This window comes from Lagopus muta, chromosome 3 (genome assembly GCF_023343835.1).
Source record: "Lagopus muta isolate bLagMut1 chromosome 3, bLagMut1 primary, whole genome shotgun sequence".
Lineage (NCBI taxonomy): Eukaryota > Metazoa > Chordata > Aves > Galliformes > Phasianidae > Lagopus > Lagopus muta.
Genome location: NC_064435.1, coordinates 54,371,130 through 54,391,778, shown reverse-complemented (window position 1 = coordinate 54,391,778; position 20,649 = coordinate 54,371,130). Strand labels below are relative to the sequence as shown.

The 20,649-nt window shown below is 38.0% G+C and overlaps 1 protein-coding gene across 4 annotated transcripts; it reads left to right on the top strand.

Moving 5' to 3' along the window:
• The first annotated feature begins 489 nt into the window (after positions 1–489).
• LOC125691030 (protein-glutamine gamma-glutamyltransferase 5-like) lies at positions 490–20,135 on the top strand. 4 transcript variants are annotated; one of them, XM_048939901.1, is made up of 14 exons: positions 490–3,209; positions 4,330–4,383; positions 5,372–8,650; positions 8,949–9,191; positions 10,110–10,228; positions 10,610–10,738; positions 10,971–11,148; positions 12,049–12,181; positions 13,141–13,244; positions 13,352–13,594; positions 14,278–14,604; positions 15,556–15,713; positions 15,984–16,117; positions 17,078–20,135. In XM_048939901.1, exons 3-14 carry the CDS (start codon positions 8,404–8,406, stop codon positions 18,750–18,752), a joined length of 3,690 nt encoding a protein of 1,229 aa, XP_048795858.1. In that variant the 5' UTR covers positions 490–3,209; positions 4,330–4,383; positions 5,372–8,403; the 3' UTR covers positions 18,753–20,135. The 4 variants fall into 4 exon arrangements, with proteins under 4 accessions (XP_048795858.1, XP_048795857.1, XP_048795856.1 ...); XM_048939900.1 differs by having other exon boundaries at positions 490–2,035; positions 2,476–8,650; XM_048939899.1 differs by having other exon boundaries at positions 490–2,593; positions 3,061–8,650.
• Positions 20,136–20,649: the final 514 nt, after the last annotated feature.

Below are 20,649 nucleotides of genomic sequence, written 5' to 3'. Positions count from 1 at the left end.
TCAGCTTACACCCTGCCTGCCTCCACCTCAACCACACCTTCCAGCTCCATGTCCTTACCCTTTGTAAACCTTCTATATATCTTTGAATATCTTCTATATATACCATATTTTATAAATGTGGAAGATATAGTGTATAGATATTTGAAACTGGACAAAGAATTTTAAGAATTTCTTCCTGTTAATTTTAACTCTAGGTTCTTTCACTCTCAGGTGCTTAAAATAAAATAGAAAGGAACTGCATTTTTTAAACCTCACAATGAATAATTCATGGGAAATCTTAGAAATCCTGAAAATACCATGTAAGACAGTTACTGAGCTCAGGTTGTTAGTGCCAGAATATCTTGTATCTCATTTCTGTTTTTAAGATTAGACTGTCCCCAAGTGAAAACGAAAGATCGTTTTATTGTAAATATTTCCTTCTTTTTCTTTTTTTCTCTCTCTCCTTTTTTTTTTTTTTTTTTTTTTTTTTTTTTTTCTTTCTTTCTCTGCTGTGGGATCCTGAGCTCTAGGTCTTTCATAAAGAAACTTTAAAGGAAAATCTAGGAAAAATCATTACTGGGCAAAATACATTTTTTATACAGCAAGCATTCATTAAAATTTGAAGACAAATTAAGAAGTAGAATGGGAGCCAACTTATGTTCCCTGGGATAACAGAAGACCTCCCATGATCCAATTCAGTGAATGTCCCTCTCTGTTTCATTCTTTGCATTTGCACTGTTCAAATGGAATCTTTTCCCACTTAGTATCACTTGTCCGGGTAAAAGATCCAGAACTTCATTGTTTGGCGACTAGACTTGTAGGTTATAGTCACAAGCCTGTGATTTTTAGGTTTCTCTGTGCGGGAAAGTTACTGTGCAGTGAGCTGGGGTTGGAATTTACACTACTACTCTCTTATTCCACTTTCGTTTTTAACGCAGTTGGGAAAAAACTCATTTGAAAGTGAGCTTACAGTGCTCAGTGTACTCAACCTGACAAATAACTGGATTATAAATTCCAGTTTTAACTTACGATTCTTTTTAATAGATGAACCAAATTTTTATTTCTGTTGAAACTTGTTTGTTTCAGTTTGTGCAATGTTCACAGTTTTTTTCTATGAAGTTAACCCAGTCACCATTGCTACTGTTATTAAAGTATGTGTTAAAAAAACCAATTAAAAAAAAAGAAAAACAAACAAACAAACAAAAAAAACAGCAGTGGAAGTAATACAGAGTGAAGGTTAAGCAGAGAAATCAGGTCTGTGGTATGACTCAGACTGGTATTTTAGCTTGGTTCTGTTTTAAATATGATGACATGATGTCTTAAACACAAATGATGTTGTTTCTTCCTCTTATTAAAGGCACCTTCTAATTGCTTGACCTTTCTATGTTCTGCATGTACTCAATATTGTAGATGCATGCGTTACACAACAACATTGTGGATACTGGGCAAAAACATCCTATCAAATGAAGAAAAGGAACTGGCTGACAATCAACATAAGCCCAGGATAAGGCTAAGATGGAAGAGAACAAACATCTCCAACACAATTCAAGGCAGGTCATGATATCATACAGGCTGGAAAAGACTGATGATCATCTAGTCCAGCTGTCCACCTATCACCAATATTGCCCATTAAATAATGTCACTTAGTGCCACCTCTACACATTTCTTGAACATCTCCAGGGACAATGACTCCACCACTTCCCCAGGCAGCCTAATCCAGAGCCTCACCACTCCTTCTGAAATTTTCCCTAAATGCAGCCTGAACCTTCCCTGTCACAAACTTGAAGCAATTCCCTCTCATTCTATCACCTTTACCTGGGGGAAGAGGCCAACACCCACCTCACCACAACCTCCTTTCAGGTTGTAGAGGACAATAACTTCTCCCCTGTGCCTCCTCTTCTCTAGACTGATCAATTTCAGTTCCTCAGCCACTCCTCATAAGACTTGTTTCCCAAACCCTTCACAGCTTAGATTCCTTTGTTTGGACATGCTTCATGGTCTCGATGTCTTTCTCGTCGTGAAGAACTTCTGCAAACCAGCTCAGACGGGAGCTCAGGTGGGAGCTTCCTTGAAGTTCTTGGTTTCTCCATATGAGGACTTTTGTTTGTTTTGAGGTTTTGTTATTTCAGAAACCACCTATAATTATTTAATGCTACTAATTTCCTCCAGCTTTTAGAAAGACAAAGGTGCTGCGTGCATCTTAAAACACATTGGATTCTTGTCTAGGGCTTCATTTGAAACATTTCTTACTCCAAACTCATCTATAAATAGAGTGTTGTAATACATGTTCATGCTCAACAGAGTAGCAGCCAGTGCTTTCGGGTTCCTTAATGAAAGGGATCCCCATCGCAAAGTGACACATAACTTTTAAGAAACTTATGGGTAAGTGCTGTTAAAGAGTTCATGTTCTTGAAAAATTACTGCCCTTGCAATATGAAGCTCCTAAAGATCAGATGTACTGTATGTGGATTCCTAACAAATTTATGCTTATTTTAGGGTTACCTTATGGCATACAATTGTTTTTCTTCCTATTCCCTTTCTCAAATATTCCTGAAGCCTTGGCAGCAAATACTGATACCAGCTAATTACTTCCTCAAGTATTCCTACTTTACAGGTAACATTTTCTTCTGTCACTTCTTTCTGAAAAAGTGTAAGCTCATTAAGTTAAGTTTAAAGTGAACTCCATTATTAATTAGGTGCACACCTTACAAATAAGGTAATCAAATCAATACAATTATAAGGCTAGTGCAGTAGAGGGAACTTTAGGGCCGTGCACTGACATGTCCTCAGGCTGAGTAGCTAAAATATCTTGTAACCACTGTAGTTGTGTCAGTATCCCACTGGACAATACTTTCACCAAAACACTTTAATCACATTTCGCATGTATTCTTCCCTTTATCCCCTGTTCAGCTGTCATTTTGTATTCCTTTTTCTTGAAAGGATGTCTTAGGTACTTGATTGCTGTGACTTCACTCTTGTTTTCAAATATATTAATGATAATGTGAGACTGCATCAGTGCTGTTCACAGGTGATCCTTTTGTGATTGCAATGTCCTCTTTGTCAATTCTTGCTCTTTCCTAGCGGCATAATTGGCAATTGAAAGCAATGAAGATTCCTGAGCCATAGCAGGCACACCACTTGACTTTTCAATGCTCAGCATGTCATTCTACCCTAATGCATGTCATATATTTTTGAAACTATTACAAAAGACAACTGCAGTCCATTCTATGGTAAGTAGCAATTACTCCATGTATTAAGAAATCCTCTCAAAACCATAAATTTATAGATACTTGTACAGAGCCAAGATGTTTAGAGAAATTTAATAGCCACTTCCTGAAATTAAACTATTTAGACTAAAACCTCATTAACGTTCTATTAATCTGTAGAATTTCCAGGCCTGCATTGAGCTTGCAGATTTCTTTGTGCATTTTAGGAGGCTGTTGGATATATAATAAAAAACTGTGGTGATGTGGAGAGGACAGCTTGCATGAAGGGAAAGACATGGAAGGAAAGAAAAGAAGCATGCTGTCCTGGGACTAATGGACTGTTGGCGTTAGCTTGGTGCTCCTTGCTGCTGGGCAGGGAGGGAAGCTGTTTCTGTTCAGAAGGAGACTAAGCTCTCTGAGAAGTCAGCAATTAGGGCACATCAGCTATTTAGAGAGGCCATAAGCTGGGTGGCAAAACCTTTCTGTAATGCATATCACTATTTCCTGTTAGTGTTCAGTCTCCTACAGCCCTTTCTTTAGGTCAGTGGCCCTGTTGCCTCAATGATCTCGCTCCAACTCATTTGATGCAAGGCTTGGAAAGCAAGAGGGATAAAAACAGACTGAGAGCGCCTAGATGGCTAGTATGCTATGATTTTTTACCTTGTTAAAGATTCTTACTCTAGGCACTTGGGACTCAGGCTTGAGTGAGAAGACCAACCAGTTTGATAGCTGTGAGCTGGCAGTAGAAATTGGATGCCTTTGCAAGTGCAGGTAGGCAAGAGCCTGGGCATCTGGGAGACTGATATTGGGCTGGGTATCTGTACAGCGATTCTTCAGAGACAGATAGGCACCAAAGCAGTTTCAAGGATCCAAACAAGCATACTTACTACAGCTAGTGACTCATGTCCATACAGAAAGTTCAGCTTCTGATTCAGTGTTTTATTATTTTAAACTCTTAATTAAATCTCTTTGAACCTACAGGTGCAACAACTTAGTGAAGCTTATTTGTTTTCTTTTATTTGTCACAGGCTTTCATTTACCAAAAAAAAAATATAGACAGGCAATTGAACTACGAGAGGTATCTGAGGGGATTTTAATATATTTTTGGAAAGTGTAACCTGCTTTGGATATTTTCTACTTATAGGCCTGGGACTATCATTTTGTCACCTGAAAAGATGCATCAAGATCAGTTTTCCTGGTAAATAGACTATAGTATAGTTATATATTTTAAAGTAGATGCTCATTGAAAGACTGGATAGTGTTTTTTTTGTCAAATGACAAATATTAAGGAAAATATATTTGGTATCGTTATAACAGTTTTGAGATACGTACTTTTTCTTGATTAATGAAATATATATTAAGGATTCTCATATATTTTCATAGCTGCCAGTGAGATAGCCAAACATTTACACATTTCAAATATGAGGACGTTGATTATTATATTGACTTACTAATGAATCCATCATAATAATTACAACAACTCTTGTCCAGAATAACTGCTGGTACACAGATTCTTTGCTTTAGATTCTATGAAATTATTTCACTATACATGAGCTTAACTTATGCTTACTAATTGTTTCATGATAAGTTAGGCTGTTTCATTCTTAAGGAACTGACTAGAATCCAGCTAGAATCCAGGCAGTTATCCAAATCACCAAACTTCAGTCATTCTGTAATTTTCCTATCAATTAATTGTTCTTGTTCTTTATTTTTTTTTTAATCCAAATTAGATTAACTTCATCTGGAGGGATTTTAGTAGTATTTCATGGATTTAATTTTCAGAGTGAAAGGAGGATAAGAAACAATTGTTAAAAATGCTCATTCTTGTTTTAGTAGAGGAAATTTAAATCCATCTCTCCTATTTGCAAGCTGATGCCCTCATCATTGAGTAAGCAGAGAGAACAGTCTTGTTTTGTATTCTTGTATTAAATATGTCTGGGATGTAAATAAAACAATTTACTTTGTATCAAAATATGTAAATGTTTTCTGTTCACGGAAGCTCTTGGAAAACTTCAGATGCTTTTCAGAACTTTTGGGGAAGGAAAAAGTAAAGGAACAAGCTGAGAAACTGTCTGTGTGCTTTCAAGTAAATATGCACAAAGCATAAATAAATTCTGTAGCTTTTAGATTAAACTTTAATGTCCACTTCAAAAACGTTTAATGCAGCTCCTCTGTTTCTTTTACAGTTTGCTTGAAAAGTTTGCAACCATTTTTTATACTGTGATCTTCACTTAGAGGTAGAGTAGAGTACCCAGACTTTCTGGAAGCTGGGATTTTTGTTTATATTATAATAAAAATGTCCACTAGAGTTTTAATAAAGAGAGTTTAAATTCAGCTTGAGTCCAGTGCTCTTCACTGTTTTCCTATGGGTGTCTGAAGGTGTCTGGCCATTGGGTGCTGAGACTTATGGGAATTGTGAATGGCTAAAAATTACAGCTTGTGCTGAAATGTGTTCAGAATCACCCTGGTCTTGAAATATTTTTGAGACACTCCGAGCTGTGGCATGTTGAGAGTTCCATGCTACAGGTGAAGTACAAAATCTCTCCTTCCCTTCAGCCACAGGACTCTCCCTAATAATGCTGGAAGTGAAAATGAATCATTTATGAGCATCAGTAGACACATGGGTGGGGCCTCTTTGTAAACTGGTATTTTGTTGATGCAATAAGTGTGACAGCCTTTTAGTTGTGAATATAAATGTTACTGAGAGGAAATTAGGTTGGTTCGCAGAGGAGATCAGGCAGACTTTTCGGTGCTTCTTGCTGAGGAGCAGGTACCTCTGTCACTGCTGCGCTTCAGATACCAGTACATGTAGAAGGAAAATGGAAGGTGAGTGCTTCAAAACTTTACTATCACTTGACTCAGGACTGAGAATGGAAATAATTAGTCAGGTGTGGGTATATAATAAAAAGTTACCTACTACTGCTACTGAACCAAGCCAAGAAAATACTCCTATGGTTTAGACTTTTTTTAGATGAGAACTTAGAAAAAGAGCAACTGCTGGGAAAAGAAGAAAAAAAAAGAAAAGAAAAGAAAAAAACACCCCTTTTTCCTAAAATAGAAAATCTATTAAGAAAAAAAAAAAGGAAAAAATTATGGAGAAAAACTAGTGAAACAGCCTTCTGTGAGAATGAAAAATAGTACATTTTACTTCCAGCATAAAACACAAAGTTCTACTTTCCACTACTCTGGTGCTAGGATCAACTATTTCACAAGTTTATCTGAAGTACAGTTTCTGGAATTAATGCCAAATGTGAACTGATAGAGAGAACTGAGTGACTGGTATTAAGGGTTTCTATCACAGAACAAAAACCTAACTGAGATATGAAATTGATTAGCCTTTAGTATTTTCTCTGAGCTGACTTTGCTAAAGAAGGCTTCTTTGTGATCCATTTGTGATAATTAACTCTGATAAGTAACCTGTGGGCTGACTTTAGACAACATCTTTGGGAGCATGTAATATCTCAGCTCCCTGATGTTCCAGTTTAGCTGGATTCATGAGTCAATGAAATGTAGTTGTCTTGTTCTATAAAACCCTCCAGAGGATAGGTGAGGATCTATTAGGTTCTTTCAGTCAGCATTCATGACCACAGGAATTCGTCATGTGTGCTGTAAGCACTTCTAATCTTTTCTGTTCAACCAGAACACTTTGCTAATGAGACAGCTCTCATTAAGATACAAGATTTTCAGTGATTCTGTTACTCTTTCTTGTTCAGCAGGTATGATGCACTCATGCACCACAGTGACGCAATGCATTTCCCTGTGGGTGTTTTTTTGTTGTTGTCTGGGGCTTTTTGGAGCGGGTGTTTTTTTTGTTGTTGTTTTTTCATATGGTTTGAATAGTGTGCATTCTTTCACTTTGGCAATGCCTATGTTGCTTTCTTTGTTGATTTTTGCTGAAAAGCTAAGTGACCAATTCAGTATCAAAATCAATGGTGAATGAAATATCTAATGATTTTGTTTTAAGGAAAAAAATCAATTTTTTCTCCCCCAGACCTTCCTTCTCCAATTCATTTCAATTATGATTTACTTCAGGATGTGATGCTGATAAATCCCACTGGACTGTGTTAGAAGTACCCATGTTCCACAGACTTAGCTTTAAGTCTTCTTGTATGTGAATACACCCTTGATTCCATGTGGGAAAAATGAGTCTGTTCAACTTAGTGCCAATTTACCTACAGAAGTTAGTTTGCTTGTTCTGCAACTTCAGCAGACCAAACTTTACCTTTCAGAATTAAAATAGCATCCAAGTCTTTGTAGTTCATTGAGCTCAATTTTTGAAACTGCTGAGAATTTTTGGCTCCCCTAGTCTCCAATTAGCCTGAAACATTTTTGAAAATCACATGTTCTATGTAAATAAGTAAAAACGAATGTTGCCACCCATCCTTCTGGCACCAGATCATAATTACCCCTAGGAAATGACTGATATCTAGACAGGATGCCTGAGATGGGTGATACAAGATTTTTGTCAAGACAATCTTAGTATTTGGAATAGGCTGTCAGTAATTTTTAAAAACCGTAATTTGTGAATATCTCCTTCTCCATTCATTTCCTCAAAGATGTCTTGATTTGGGTAATAAAATGAGTGTATCCAAACTTTTTATGATTCAGAGAAATATAGATAGAAACATGTACATATGCATGCCCATTCAATATTATTTGAAACTTGGGGGTGATATTTATTCATATTTTTTCATAATTGATTTGGAGTACCATTTAATCTTTCAAACACATGTATTTCTGATTTTCATTTATTCCGGTTATTATTATTTGTATAAATGCCAACTCTCGATGGCATGTAAAAAAAGTTTGCTGTTTAGCTGTGGTTGAAATATAATATAAATTCCATTTTAGAAGGTGGGATATTGTCAGTTAGTGAGACTATTACGATACAAAACCAATCTTTTGAGTAGAGATACAAAAAATAACCTTTGACATTAGTTATTTATAAAGCGCAGAGGTGCTATATAAAAGAAGTGAAACTTGTAGCACAGCTTTATAAATCAAAGCATTATACAAGTTTCTACCTGCAAGCAAAGGAAGCAGTGAACTTCTAAGGACACTTTTATGAATGTGTATCTCATTATATAGTTTTGCAGCGTTGCTGAAATTTGAACAAACTCTTTACTGTTTTTTTTTTGTTTGTTTTTATCAAAGCTATTATCTCTTTCATCTTTATCTCTTTATCTCCTGTTTCACACAATCTTGACCTCATCCTGTGATGAGGTCATCATCAGATCATCTCATCTGTCATTTTTTTCCTTTATGTTTCTTCCTCCATCTTGCAGTCATTGAACTTGGAGATGTTGACCTGAACTGTCCTTCCAACTGCCAAATTCATAACACCCATTTCTTCGGAACTGACAGACAGATAATAAGGAGAGGGCAAGCCTTCAACTTCTATGCAAGTTTCCATAATCGGGAATGGGATGATTCCGTGGATCAGGCTACTTTCACCGTGGAGACAGGTAGTCACTTCCAAAATCTCTATAGGTTTTCTCAGTCATTTTCTGCTATGTTATATTTACATAGTCTTCAGTGATAAATACTGTCTGCTCATTCACCATCTATGTGAACAGCAGACAGTCCTCTAGCTCCGGCGGTGCTTCTACTGTGTAAAGTTTTCTCACTCTGTAAGAAAGTGACAAGTCAAGAAGAAATCCATGTTTGGGAGTTTTGCATTGCAAATGATTGCTAAACAAATTACTTGTCTTTTGCATGTGCTTTGTTTACCCTGATTGAAGATGTTTTTATTTTCCTGAATAGGCCTCAGGCCTTGCGAGTCAAATGAGACGAAATGCACCTTCCCAATGGGTAGATGTTTAGATCAAACCTGCTGGAGTGCTTCCTACAAAACTCATCAGCCAAAATGCATCAACATCAGTGTGTTTCCTCCCTCCAATGCCTGCCTTGGCCGTTACATTCTCAACATGCAGATCACTTCTTGTGGTCATACATACCAGCGTTGTCTTGGAGATTTTTATGTCCTTTTTAACCCATGGTGTGCAGGTGAGAAATCCTGTGATATTGAGGTAGTTTTAAGAGAAATGCTAGTGCTGAGTAAAACTGCTGAAAATATGAATTACTTAAGTGGTGAATGAAGGATAGAATCACAGAAAGCATATGAAACAGAGAGCAATTTACTTTTGTGTGCTTGTTTTTTTTTTCCTCCTGAATGTTCGAAGTTGTCTTAAGCCAGTGTTTTGATTTGGCTACAGCAGAGATGATGTAGTATAATTTTTTTTTCTCCACTTTTGCAATAGCTTGGCAGGAAAAGAGGCAATGTGTACAAACTGAAACAAAACAAATTCCACAAGGAAACACCTTTTACTGTGCAGGTGACTGAAGTAGGTTGCCCAGAGAGGTTGTAAAGTCTCCCTCCGTGGAGACAGAGATATTTAAATGCCATCTGGACATGGTTTTAGGTAACCAGCTCTACCTGTCCCTTGTTAAGCAGAGAGTTGGTCGGATAATTTCCAGAGATCCCTTGCAATCTCAGCTACTCCATGATTCTCTGAAATCTGAGATATCACCACACAATAATACAATACAGATATGAATGAAATTCTGTAAGTCCAGTCTGAGTGGCAACAAACTGTGGAATTTGTAGAACCTTGCCAAAATAATTACATGGCAAATATTTATATTGTCCATTGATTTGATCAGAATTACACACCCAACTCTAACTGCACAATGCTTTACTCCTAGAACTGCTTAGTATGAAGAAAATTTACAAGTCTGTGATTTGCGTGTATCACAGAAAAGTGAGACCTAATAAAGGGAAAATAAAGTAGTAAATAAAAATAGATTTAACAGGATTAAAAATATACGTTTAAAACAAATAGGAAAAGAAAGAACTTCCAGTGAAATAGATATAGAAGAGTTAAAAAAGAACCTATAATCTGATAGATCTTGCATTTTTTCCAGATGACCCTGTATATCTGGACAATCAGGCCCAAAGAGAAGAATATATTCTCAACGAACATGGCATACTGTATGAAGGAGTTCATAAACATATTACCTCTAGACCATGGCACTTTGGACAGGTACATTTTTAAGATTTGTTCAGAAGCAGCCATCCACATATGTACAAATGAAATATTATCTATATTTTTTCAGATATATATGCTGATTGTGTGCAAATTGTTGCTGTAGGCAAAACAACTGCAAGGATGCCTTGAAAAAAGAGAAGCAGAAAATTGTGCATGTGAATGAAAAATGATTCCATTAATTAAAAATAAGCAAACCCTAATATGATTTTAAAAGAGATATATTTGAAATATATATATTTCATATTTGAAATTCCTTCAAAGATTTGATTTTAGAAGATGATACTGGAGAGGAGAAGACAAAAACTGCAGTACTGACCAGAAATATACCTTTTCAATGTTAGAGTATCATGTCTATCTTAACTTCTCTTTTGGCAGTTTGAAGATGGGATTCTGGACATCTGCTTAAAGATTTTAGACATGGGTGCAAGTTATCATCATGGTTCTGATCGAGACCATTGTTGGCGCAATGACCCTGTGCACGTCAGCATGGTGGTAAACCACATGGTAAGATCTAGCGGTGCAAGATCTCTTAATAGATGTGATCGCACTGCATTTTTTTTAATAGAAAGATAAATTGCACTATAATTTAGCACAGCAAAGAAAATCCTTTTTTTGTGCTTAGATGCACAGGAAAAATTAACTTGTAACATTGATCTTCAATATTTCTGTGAGATGCTTAGAGAGCAAAGAGATGGCCCAGTACTTGAAAAGATTGCCTTTCTTTTTCTCTTTTTAGATAAGCAGCCATACCACTAACAGTATCATGAAGATTCCAGAAAACAATGATTACCTGAAGGGAACGAAACCATTTTCCTGGAATGGAAGCGTCCCTATCCTTCAGCAGTGGTACAACGGTAGATGCAGACCTGTCAGATACGGGTACTGTGGGTCTCTTGCTTCAGTAATGTGCACAGGTATATTTCAGCCTGCTTTTACCTATCTATCCGAAACAGGAGAAAGAAAACTGGATCAGAAAACTCTGATCCCAAAACTACTGCAAGCATATTACTCATAAATGTTTTACTAGAAATGAAATTGAGTATTTTATCTTCCTTTGATATGGAATGTCTGCCTTCATAGTGTTTATTATAAACCTGCTGCTTTCCTATAAGCTGTGAAGATCAAAAAAAATGATACTGTCTTTTCTTGGATCCTTATGGAAAGTAACTCTCACTACTGCATCTTTTATTAAAACACAGAGCAAATGCAGCTTCATGGAAGCAAAAATTTATTCTTAGAAGAGGCTTGAGGGATGACTAAAAACACAGATTATGAACAAGATCTCTAGCACTGTCTCCTACAAAACATAAAAGCAGTAATCTACAGTCTTTTTACGCTACAAGTGAGGAGGCAACAGTAAGCTATATGATAAAGATGGGAAAAACATTACAGTATTTGCTTATTGAACATGTTTCTGCAATGAAGAAAATTAGGTTGATGCTCTACAAGCAAATCTATAAACACTACACTCTGTTTGTCATAGGCATGGACATTTTTACTGGTGTTTTATTAATGCAGGATCTCAAAATATTTCTGAATTTACAGCAGCTATTGTTTGTTTGTTTCTTTGTTTGTTTTTTAAATCTGGAAGAGTAACAAGCCATTCCTTCCTGGTAGGGTCTTTTAAAATTACTTTTCAGACACTAACAAGAAGTTTTGAAAACAGAATCACTACATCAAATATTACCTCATATACACTGTGTACATATACGTTGCAACATATGATGGCAAAGTAGAATATGGGAGAGTCATTTATAAAATAAGTAAAGGACATTACTATTTATAATTACTTATGAAGACTTTTTTCCTTATAGTGATGAGGTGTTTGGGAATTCCAAGCCGTGTTGTCACGAACTTCTGTTTTCCATGCTCTAATGAGAATCCTCTTGGTATCAATGAGATTTTTGACTGTACAGGAAAAAACCTCTGTGGCAAGGACAAGCTATGGTAAGTAAGAAATAAATAATAAGCTCCTTTGGTTTTGTCAAAAACTAAGTGATAGAAAGACTAGTGTAAATCTAGCAGTTTGGAGTATCTATTTCTTTGATGTAGCATAGCTGATCATTTCCTATCAATGCATTTCAAAAGCATACAATTACTGAAGAGGCACACTTTTGAGAATTGATGCTACCTGCTTATACTTTCAGTTGAAACATGAAGCCATCTCTCTTAGCTTAAAAATACAAAGTAGATCATGAAATGGAAATCGTTATCATTGGTAACAATCACTTAGTTGAGTTTTAAGTTGTCTTTCTGAGGTTTCTTAGTATGGATTGCTTCATTCTTGTTAATGTTTTGATTCATGTTCATGTAACTACGACATTACAATTCAGCTCAACGGTATTTCTTTTCACCCTTGGACTGCAAGTTCATAGTTTTAACTGTACTTGAATTTTGCTTGTATCTAAGTTTCATCCATAAGAACTTTCAATGTGTTTTTTCTTTTTTTGACCTTTCCCATGTGAAAAAGATAAGATCAAACCGAAATGCCAAAGCAGTGAGGATCCCATTGTAGCAGTTAAATCTTAAGGATTTGTTCTTTGTTAATCTATTAAAAAGCCTAGGACAGTGTGTGCTTTTTCTCTAAAGAATCAGGTAGAAAACAATAGGAAAATAGACTATTTAAACAAAAGAACTGTGCTGATACATTCTAAAAAGAAAAAAGAAAAAAAAAAAGGGCTATAAAAAGCTTGTTTTTCAAGCAGATCTGCAGGTTCTTGGTACAAATTTTCATTCTTAGGTATATAAAGAAAAGCAAATAACTCCTGTCCCCTGATGTCATTAACAGTGCTAAGGCAGAACTAATAATTTGCTTAGAAAATTCTCTCTGATATGGTCTTCCTCCATAGCAAAGCACGGAAAATAACGATGAGATGATTTTAATCCTATATTCCTACATTCTACAGGCGGTACCACTGCTGGAATGAATCTTGGATGGCTCGTAGAGATCTAAATCAATGTTGTGGTGATTGGCAGTGTCTGGATCCAACACCTTTGGAAACAGGCAGAGGTAACTGAAAGTTTGCTATAATTGTCAGCTTTTCATCAGCTTATGTTTCTGAGTTTCTGTACAACTCAAGTTACATCCTGCTATAATATTATTATTTGCTGGCTTAGGCTCAGCTTGCAGTGGTCCTACTTGGGTTCGAAGCATCAGAGAAGGAGACCTGGACTTGGACTACGATGGTCATTACATGTTTTCTCGGCTGAACTCAAACTATGCTGGATGGCTTTCTCAAAACAATGCCAAAAAAACAAAAGTTTTCTGTGACACTTGGCCATGTGGACAACAACTAATTACCAAGAGTGTTGGCAGTGAGCAATTTGAAGACATCACTGGGAATTACAAGTATGAGCTAGGTATGATGAATTGTCATTGATGGGATTAGAGGATATTTATAATGCTAATCAAAACTATCAATATAATTTGTAATTACTAGAACTATCTAAAAAAATTATTTATTTATTAACATATTGAGAAAGTGGAAGATGTCTTTCTCTTCATACAATATCTAAGCATATTTAGATGAATAAAACCAAACAAATAGCAGTTATTTCCATTTAATCCCGTTGCTCTTGTGCACATGCTTTGGTCTCACCTGTATTCTAGTTTTGAATATTAGTGGATTTTAGATAATCTAAAAGACTTATATTCTTTTAAAATCAAGATTAACTTGCTTTGCTTCACACGCACTTCCATGTCAGACGCCATTTTGTTGGATTGCCCTTCAGCTGCCATTTGTCCCATGGCAACAAAATATAACAGGATATTGATGGTAAGGTTCAACCTCTACTGCCATACCACATCTGCCTCTGACACTGTGGGCTAACATCATGAAACAGGAGGCATTACTTTTAGAGGTCTTCAATTCTTCTGTGAACTCAGACTACTGTAGTTTGTGGTTTCATTTTCCGTTGCATTTTTTTCTGTGCCAGACTACTACATTATGTTTCAGGAAAGAAGAGGAATAAATTTAATTATATTTATTATTTAGGCAGCTATGACTTCCAGTGGACTCATTATCATATATCTCCTTCAACAGGTTCTGTGAAAAGCAAAGAAGCCTATTATCGAGCTTACAGAAGAATTCACCCAGGGTACTGCAATGCTTCCAACTGTCATATAGACAGAGAGTTATCATCTCTGAAAAACCCATTTTTGAGTGATAGTGGTATTAACACAAGGCTAAAGATGGCTAACTGCCCAATGTATGGTGAAGATGTCCAACTGCTCTGGTTGCTTGAAAATTTGCGTAGTGAACCCAAAAACCTGAAGTTTAATTTGTGTGCACAGATAATAACATACAATGGTTGCCCAATGGATCAATTTTGGAAAGATAGTGTGACCGTTGCATTAGGTCCAAGGGAAGGTAAGAAAGTGGATTTGTCTACTGTTCTTCTGTCCTCTCTTCTTTTCTGGAGACAGATAGCTTCTTTTGAGGGTTAGTGGAGACTTCTAAGTGCTGGTAAGAAATGAAATTAATATGCTATTAAATACTGACAGGCAAATTGTCTTAGAGCAATCAATTATGAATCACTGCTATGCTACATACAGAGTAACAGGCTAATTGTAGTCCTTGCCTAATTTCTCTAGGTTTAAAGATACTGATGATCATTTTAAGTTCAAATCTATATGATATATTCAACATACAAATGAATTGGTTGTGTTTATAATAGGTTTATCATAAACAGGGACTTGGATCTTGACAATATTTGAGGTCCATTCTAACCTAAGGCATTCTATGATTTATAGATTTCCTTTGGCCAGAATATATTAGCCAGAGTAAAACATGTAATTTGAGCACTGAATTGATTATTTCCACACACATTGGATGCTGGGGAGTGCAAACTCATGTTACAGCATAATCAGTTGTTTCAACAGTTATCTCTTGTTTTTCACAGCAAAGAAAGACCCCTCTACTTAAGTCACTTATCACTTATTACTGTAAGAAGTTTTGTTCCTGATATTTATATTCTCCTTTATCAACCTCTAATTCGCCTATATTGCAATTACTGCTTTAAGAATTACACTGGAATTAAAGTTCCAAAATTTAAATAAACAAACATTTCTTTGTAACTGCACTAGTATAGTTATAGTTATAATAATTAAAATATATTTATAATAATTAAAAAGAGTGTAGCTATATGATGAAAGCACCAAAAAAGATTTCCTAAGCCAGGAAAATTTATGTCTTATTTCAAAAATGCTGCAACAACTCAGTTTTTAATTAAACTATTGTCATTGCTACTTAAACTTCATGAGTAAGGAAAGTACAAATATTAGACAAATTAATAATAATAATGATCATCTTTTTCTGTAGCGAAAAAAATTCCACTGTGTGTATCATATAGTCAATATGGACCTTATCTCAGTGATCACAACATTATGAAAGTGGTTGCTGTCTCAGATCCAGAGTGTGGAGAAGTTCTGATGGTGAGCAGAGATATCGTGATCAACAGGCCACCTGTTATTGTTAAGGTAAAGAGCTTTAATTGTGAGCTTTGTGACCTAAGGAGCATTTAGGGATTTTTATTGTCCGCTTCCTAGGTATAATGCAGAGAAATTTCTTGGTTCTTTTGTTTTTTTTAGCAGGATCATTGTGATTTTATATTTACTTAGAGTGAAGCCTAGAGAAAGAAGGGGGAATAATCTCTGCTTTTGATCTCATTTATTTAACTTCATGCTAATTTTTTTAGGATGTATATGCCTATATATCTATATTTATATATTTTTTTTTCTTTTAACTAGCTATTGAGTCAGCCTAGGCTGAAAGTACCATGTACAGCAGAGATCTCCTTCTGCAATCCTCTCCAGGAAGATATGAAGAACTGCATAATGACTTTAGAAGGCTGTGGTTTATTCAAAGAGCCAATGACCATTGAGTAAGATCATAAATTATTTAAATGGGGTAATATTAAGAGTTGACTGAGGTCTGTTAGGTCAGCAGACTTTTGAGGAAGATGATAATTCTTACATTTCTTGTGTGTAGGACCTGAACAGGACTATATGCTCCTTACTACTTTGAGATTCCATTAGAAAACTCACTCCTCCTGAAATGGAGTATTTAGAATTAGTAATATATAATGCCGCTTCATTTTCACTACAATTTAATCTGTGCAAGTTAAAAATTTCTATCTGAAGGGGAATGCACTGTTTCCTTCATAAGCGATTTTAGCTATGTACCCCAGCCCTTATAATAGCACTGAGTTTACAAAGAACTCCTCTAAATATTCATGAACTCGTATCATATGCGTAAACAATTAGAAAAAGACAGTGAAAAACAGCAGTGTGCATTCTAAGCTCACAACATGTTAATCACAGGAAAGTGCAAATTTCCAGTAAGCTCTAACGTCCTAGGAAGAGGAGCTGTTCATTAATATGCATTGCTCTTCTTCATGACAAGGACAACTGACAGAAGTATGACTAGTTTCAAGGGGAAGCAATTAGAAATTCTTCTCACTGAATGATAATGAACTCAGTGCCTCAGAGCTCCCTGATCCAACTTAGATGACTGGAAAAGGGAAGAAGCAAATACATCTTTGAGGTAGAAGGATGCTATGTTTTTGAAGAATTAAAGAATCTTACATATTCACAGAGAGTATCATGAATGGGTTTACAGCTCCAGAACTGACTATGGGAGTTTTCCATGGGGTAGAAGTAACCAATCCCTTTTCGAGACAGAAGGAAATGGCTACTGCTCTACTCAGAAAGATTTTTGGGGAGCAAGGCAAGAAGAGCAAACTGGTCATAGCAAACCAGAGCTAATAATGTGAGGTTATCTTCAAGTGCTTCAGGTCTCTGAGCTTTCTAGGATCCTAATTCTTTCCCTCCTGTTGGTGCAGTTTGGGAACGCTGGCTTCCAATCAACAGGCACGGACCATCGTGGAGTTCACACCATACAGGTTGGGCAGCCACCGGCTCCTAGCCAACCTTGGATGCCACAAGTTTGCCTACTGCAAAGGATGTGCCAAGGCTGAAGTGTGTAACCACGTGGGGCAGAACAGCTCCCTGCCTGTGAACCAGAATGGGTCACTGCCGGTCTGTGAGAACGGGTCCCTGCCTGTTAATAGCTCTGGGGTGGCCCCTGCAGGGGAGCCTGGGCTCAACTCCACATGTGAATACATATGTATCCCTGTGTGCAACCCAAACTGCAATCCTGGGGGACCACCTGTGTTCGACTTCGTGTACCTTCCTGCAGGCCATCCCTTATGCAACTCCATTGGCAATCCAGGCTTCAACCCAAACTTCAATGCTATGTTTGACCCTGGGTGTGATCCTGGCTTCCGTGTTATATGTGAGACTGTGCCTCCTGCTACATGTACCCAGATGCCTCCAACAGTGTACAGCTCCATGCCTGTCACAACATCCAACCCTGCAGGCCCCCCTATGCCTCATGTCGTGTTTGAGACGGGGTCTGCTACTACACAGCAACCTGGAGGTGGAGGGGGGCCCATGCCTTATTCTGTCTCTGTCCCAGCAAACAACGCGGTGAGTGCCCTGTTGACCCACTTCATGGCTGGCTCCAGTCCTACCACAGCAACCCAGGGAATTCCCACCCATCTGCCATCACACCCTGTGTGCTCTCCAGTCGCCCATGCTGTCAGCAGTTCCATGCCACCGCCAGCAGCCATTACAGTGCCTGCAGCCTCCCTCTCTCATGTTGTTTGTGGCCCTGCACCCTCTCCCATTGCCCAGCCTCTCTGTGGCTCTATAGCCACCCTACCACCCCAGCCCCTGAGCACCCCAGTAGCCCATGCTGTGTGCTCCCCAGCCCCTTGCCCTGCGGCTTCTCCACTGCCCCGTGCTGCACGTAGCTCTACTCCTGTGGGGCTGCACGTGGCAGGCTCCCCAGCCCCCCGCCCTGTGGGACCCCCAGCAGCCCACTCACTGTGCTCCCCAGCCTCCCGTCCTGTGGGACCCCCGGCAGCCCACTCACTGTGCTCCCCTGCCTCCATCTCAGTAGGAGCTACAGGAGTCCGCTCTGTGAGCTCACCAACCCCTTGCCCTGAAGACTCATCGGCCACTTGCTACACATCCCCCCCAACTCCTCAGCCTCTGGCAGCTGCCACTGCCCGCTCCCTCTGCAACCCTGCCTCTCATTCCATCTCCCGGGCTGTTAGCACCCCGGGGTCTCGCTCTGTCTGTGGCGCTCAGTGGGGACCTTCCTATAACACCACCACTACCACCACCACCCGCTCAGGCTCCCTGTCCATGTGGCCTCCAACTTCCCGCTCAACATGGAACCTCACGGGGTGCTCAAGCTACATCCCCTTCTCCCGCGGCTCCTACAACACACTCTCAGGCCCTCCCTATAGCTCCTTGTCTCGATCCTTCAACACTTTGTCCCGCTCAGCCTACAATACCCTGCCCCGCTCTACCTCTCCCTCTGCCTATGCCACCCTGCCGCGCTCCACCTTGCGCCCAACTGGCAGTGCTCTGACCCGCTCTGGGGCCCACACCCCTTGGAGCTCCAATAACAGGAGCACTCTCTCTTACTTCAAACGCAAATATCTGTAATTGAGAGCAATCTGCTGGGGAAGAACCAAAGCGAGTTAACTACAGCCTGCACACAGGTGCTTTGACAAAAGGTTAGAAAAAGGATGATGGAGATCTGCCTGCATAGTCCCGAATATTTATCCATGCAGTTGAGATGTGTTGGAAAGCAGGCTGCTAGCCAACAGCCAAGAGGTGCATTTGATACAATGTCCATTTTCCTTGAGATATGGTCCGGTGGAACTGACAAATGAACGTGCTCTCCCCTGGAACCTTAGTGACAACAGTAGTACATTGCAGGTAATCGGACTAGATTGCTCAGTCAGGCTCTTTTATAAATGATCTGCTTTCACTCTCTCTCTTCTTGATTTCCTGCACTGTGTATTTCTCAAATCTCCCTGGCTACAGCCCTCTTAGCAAATCTGTCTCCCTGCATAAGATGCACTTTTCTTAGTTCTGCTATCACAGCAATGATTGCAGAGTCACCTGCCCAACACCCCTTGGCCCTCCAGTCCTGATATTGTCTTGACTGAGATCAGTTCTGCATGCAGTCAAATTTCCTCAGTTTTGAGGCACTGAGAACTGTGGAGGTAATGAAACAACTAAATTGGAGCAAATCAACCTGAGTGCTCAAGAAAACAAAACAAAACAAAAGGGCAATTATAATAGATCTGGTATTACTATTCTATATATATTACTGGTTCAGTATCAGGACGAAAGGCCAGAGTACAAAAGCTCAGTGAATGTCTAATGCCAATTTATTGGCTTTCACAGCTGTTTTTTGTACAGCATATCTCAAATTTTTCTCTTATATATTGCAGCATTTAACCCCATGGGAAATTCTCTAATTTCAAGCCTGTGCTTTCATTATTCAATATAGCTTCTGTTTTTGAGAACTTTTGTTGACAGACTGAAATTAGAGAAGGAGGCATCCTTTCATTCCAACACCCAGCCCTCCCAAATGAACAATTAAATGAAAGAAAATGTATTAAAACTTATTTGGTTAATTGATATGATTTCAGTGCTAACCTTCTCCCACTTTTTCTAGAATCAAAATAACATATTCTCATAAAAGAACTGTCCTCAAAATTTGCCTTTCCTTTGTCTGTTCTTCACAAGAGCTTTGGGTTTGCTGACACATCTCCCATCCCTCCATTGTTTTCCTCTATTGCTCCATTAGTAGCAAGCATTAGTGGGGTCTTCTGGTAAAATAATTTTGCTGGTACTGTAGAATTTTCAGCAATGTAGCAGTAGTATCTCAGTAGTTCACACACTTATGCTTTGTGATGAGATTGAGCTATGGGAAATTTGAAAAGATGCGGTGTCAAATGCTAGCTATGAATGTATCAGCTGTGTCAATTACTTAATTCTGAGTAAGGTAGAAATCTTTGCCTGGAAACTGTAGTGCAGTGGTCACAGTCCTGTGACTTGTTTTTTACACAATTTCATTTGCTGACAATACATTTGCCTGACAATAAAAATAGAAATTTAGAAGGAAAAAAATAATAATGTAATTGTCTTTGTGGTATTTGGTTACTTTTTGGTTTGTTGTTGTTGTTTTCTTGTAATAACTTTTCAGACTCGGGGGAAAATTTCTCCAGATGCACTTCAGTGTGAAATTTTCTTTCCACTCTGTGTCCTTTTTCTTCATGTCAAGTCCAAAAGCAAGGCTGCAAAATAGGTTCTGAAGTTAAAAGAAATTCTTATTTTACCTTAAATACTCATTCTGGTATTTAGAGAAAAAAACAAAAAACAAAACAAAAACAAAACAAAAACAAACAAAAAAGCCATGCTTATTCAGTAAAGCTTTCAGCTTTTAGATTTTCCCTTTGCTTTCATGATTTGCAAAACTTGTCATCCACAGTGGGGCCAAACTGAACAAAACAAGGTGTAAGAATTTGTTTCTTCATGCTGATAGTAA

Bases quoted from the DNA above. Each gene is read 5' to 3' on its own strand.
- LOC125691030 (XM_048939900.1), top strand. From the start codon at position 8,404: ATGAGGTCATCATCAGATCATCTCATCTGTCATTTTTTTCCTTTATGT. The intron at 13,245-13,351 runs GTAACTGAAAGT...TTGCTGGCTTAG, and splicing joins ACCTTTGGAAACAGGCAGAG to GCTCAGCTTGCAGTGGTCCT. The intron at 16,118-17,077 runs GTAAGATCATAA...CTGTTGGTGCAG, and splicing joins AAAGAGCCAATGACCATTGA to TTTGGGAACGCTGGCTTCCA.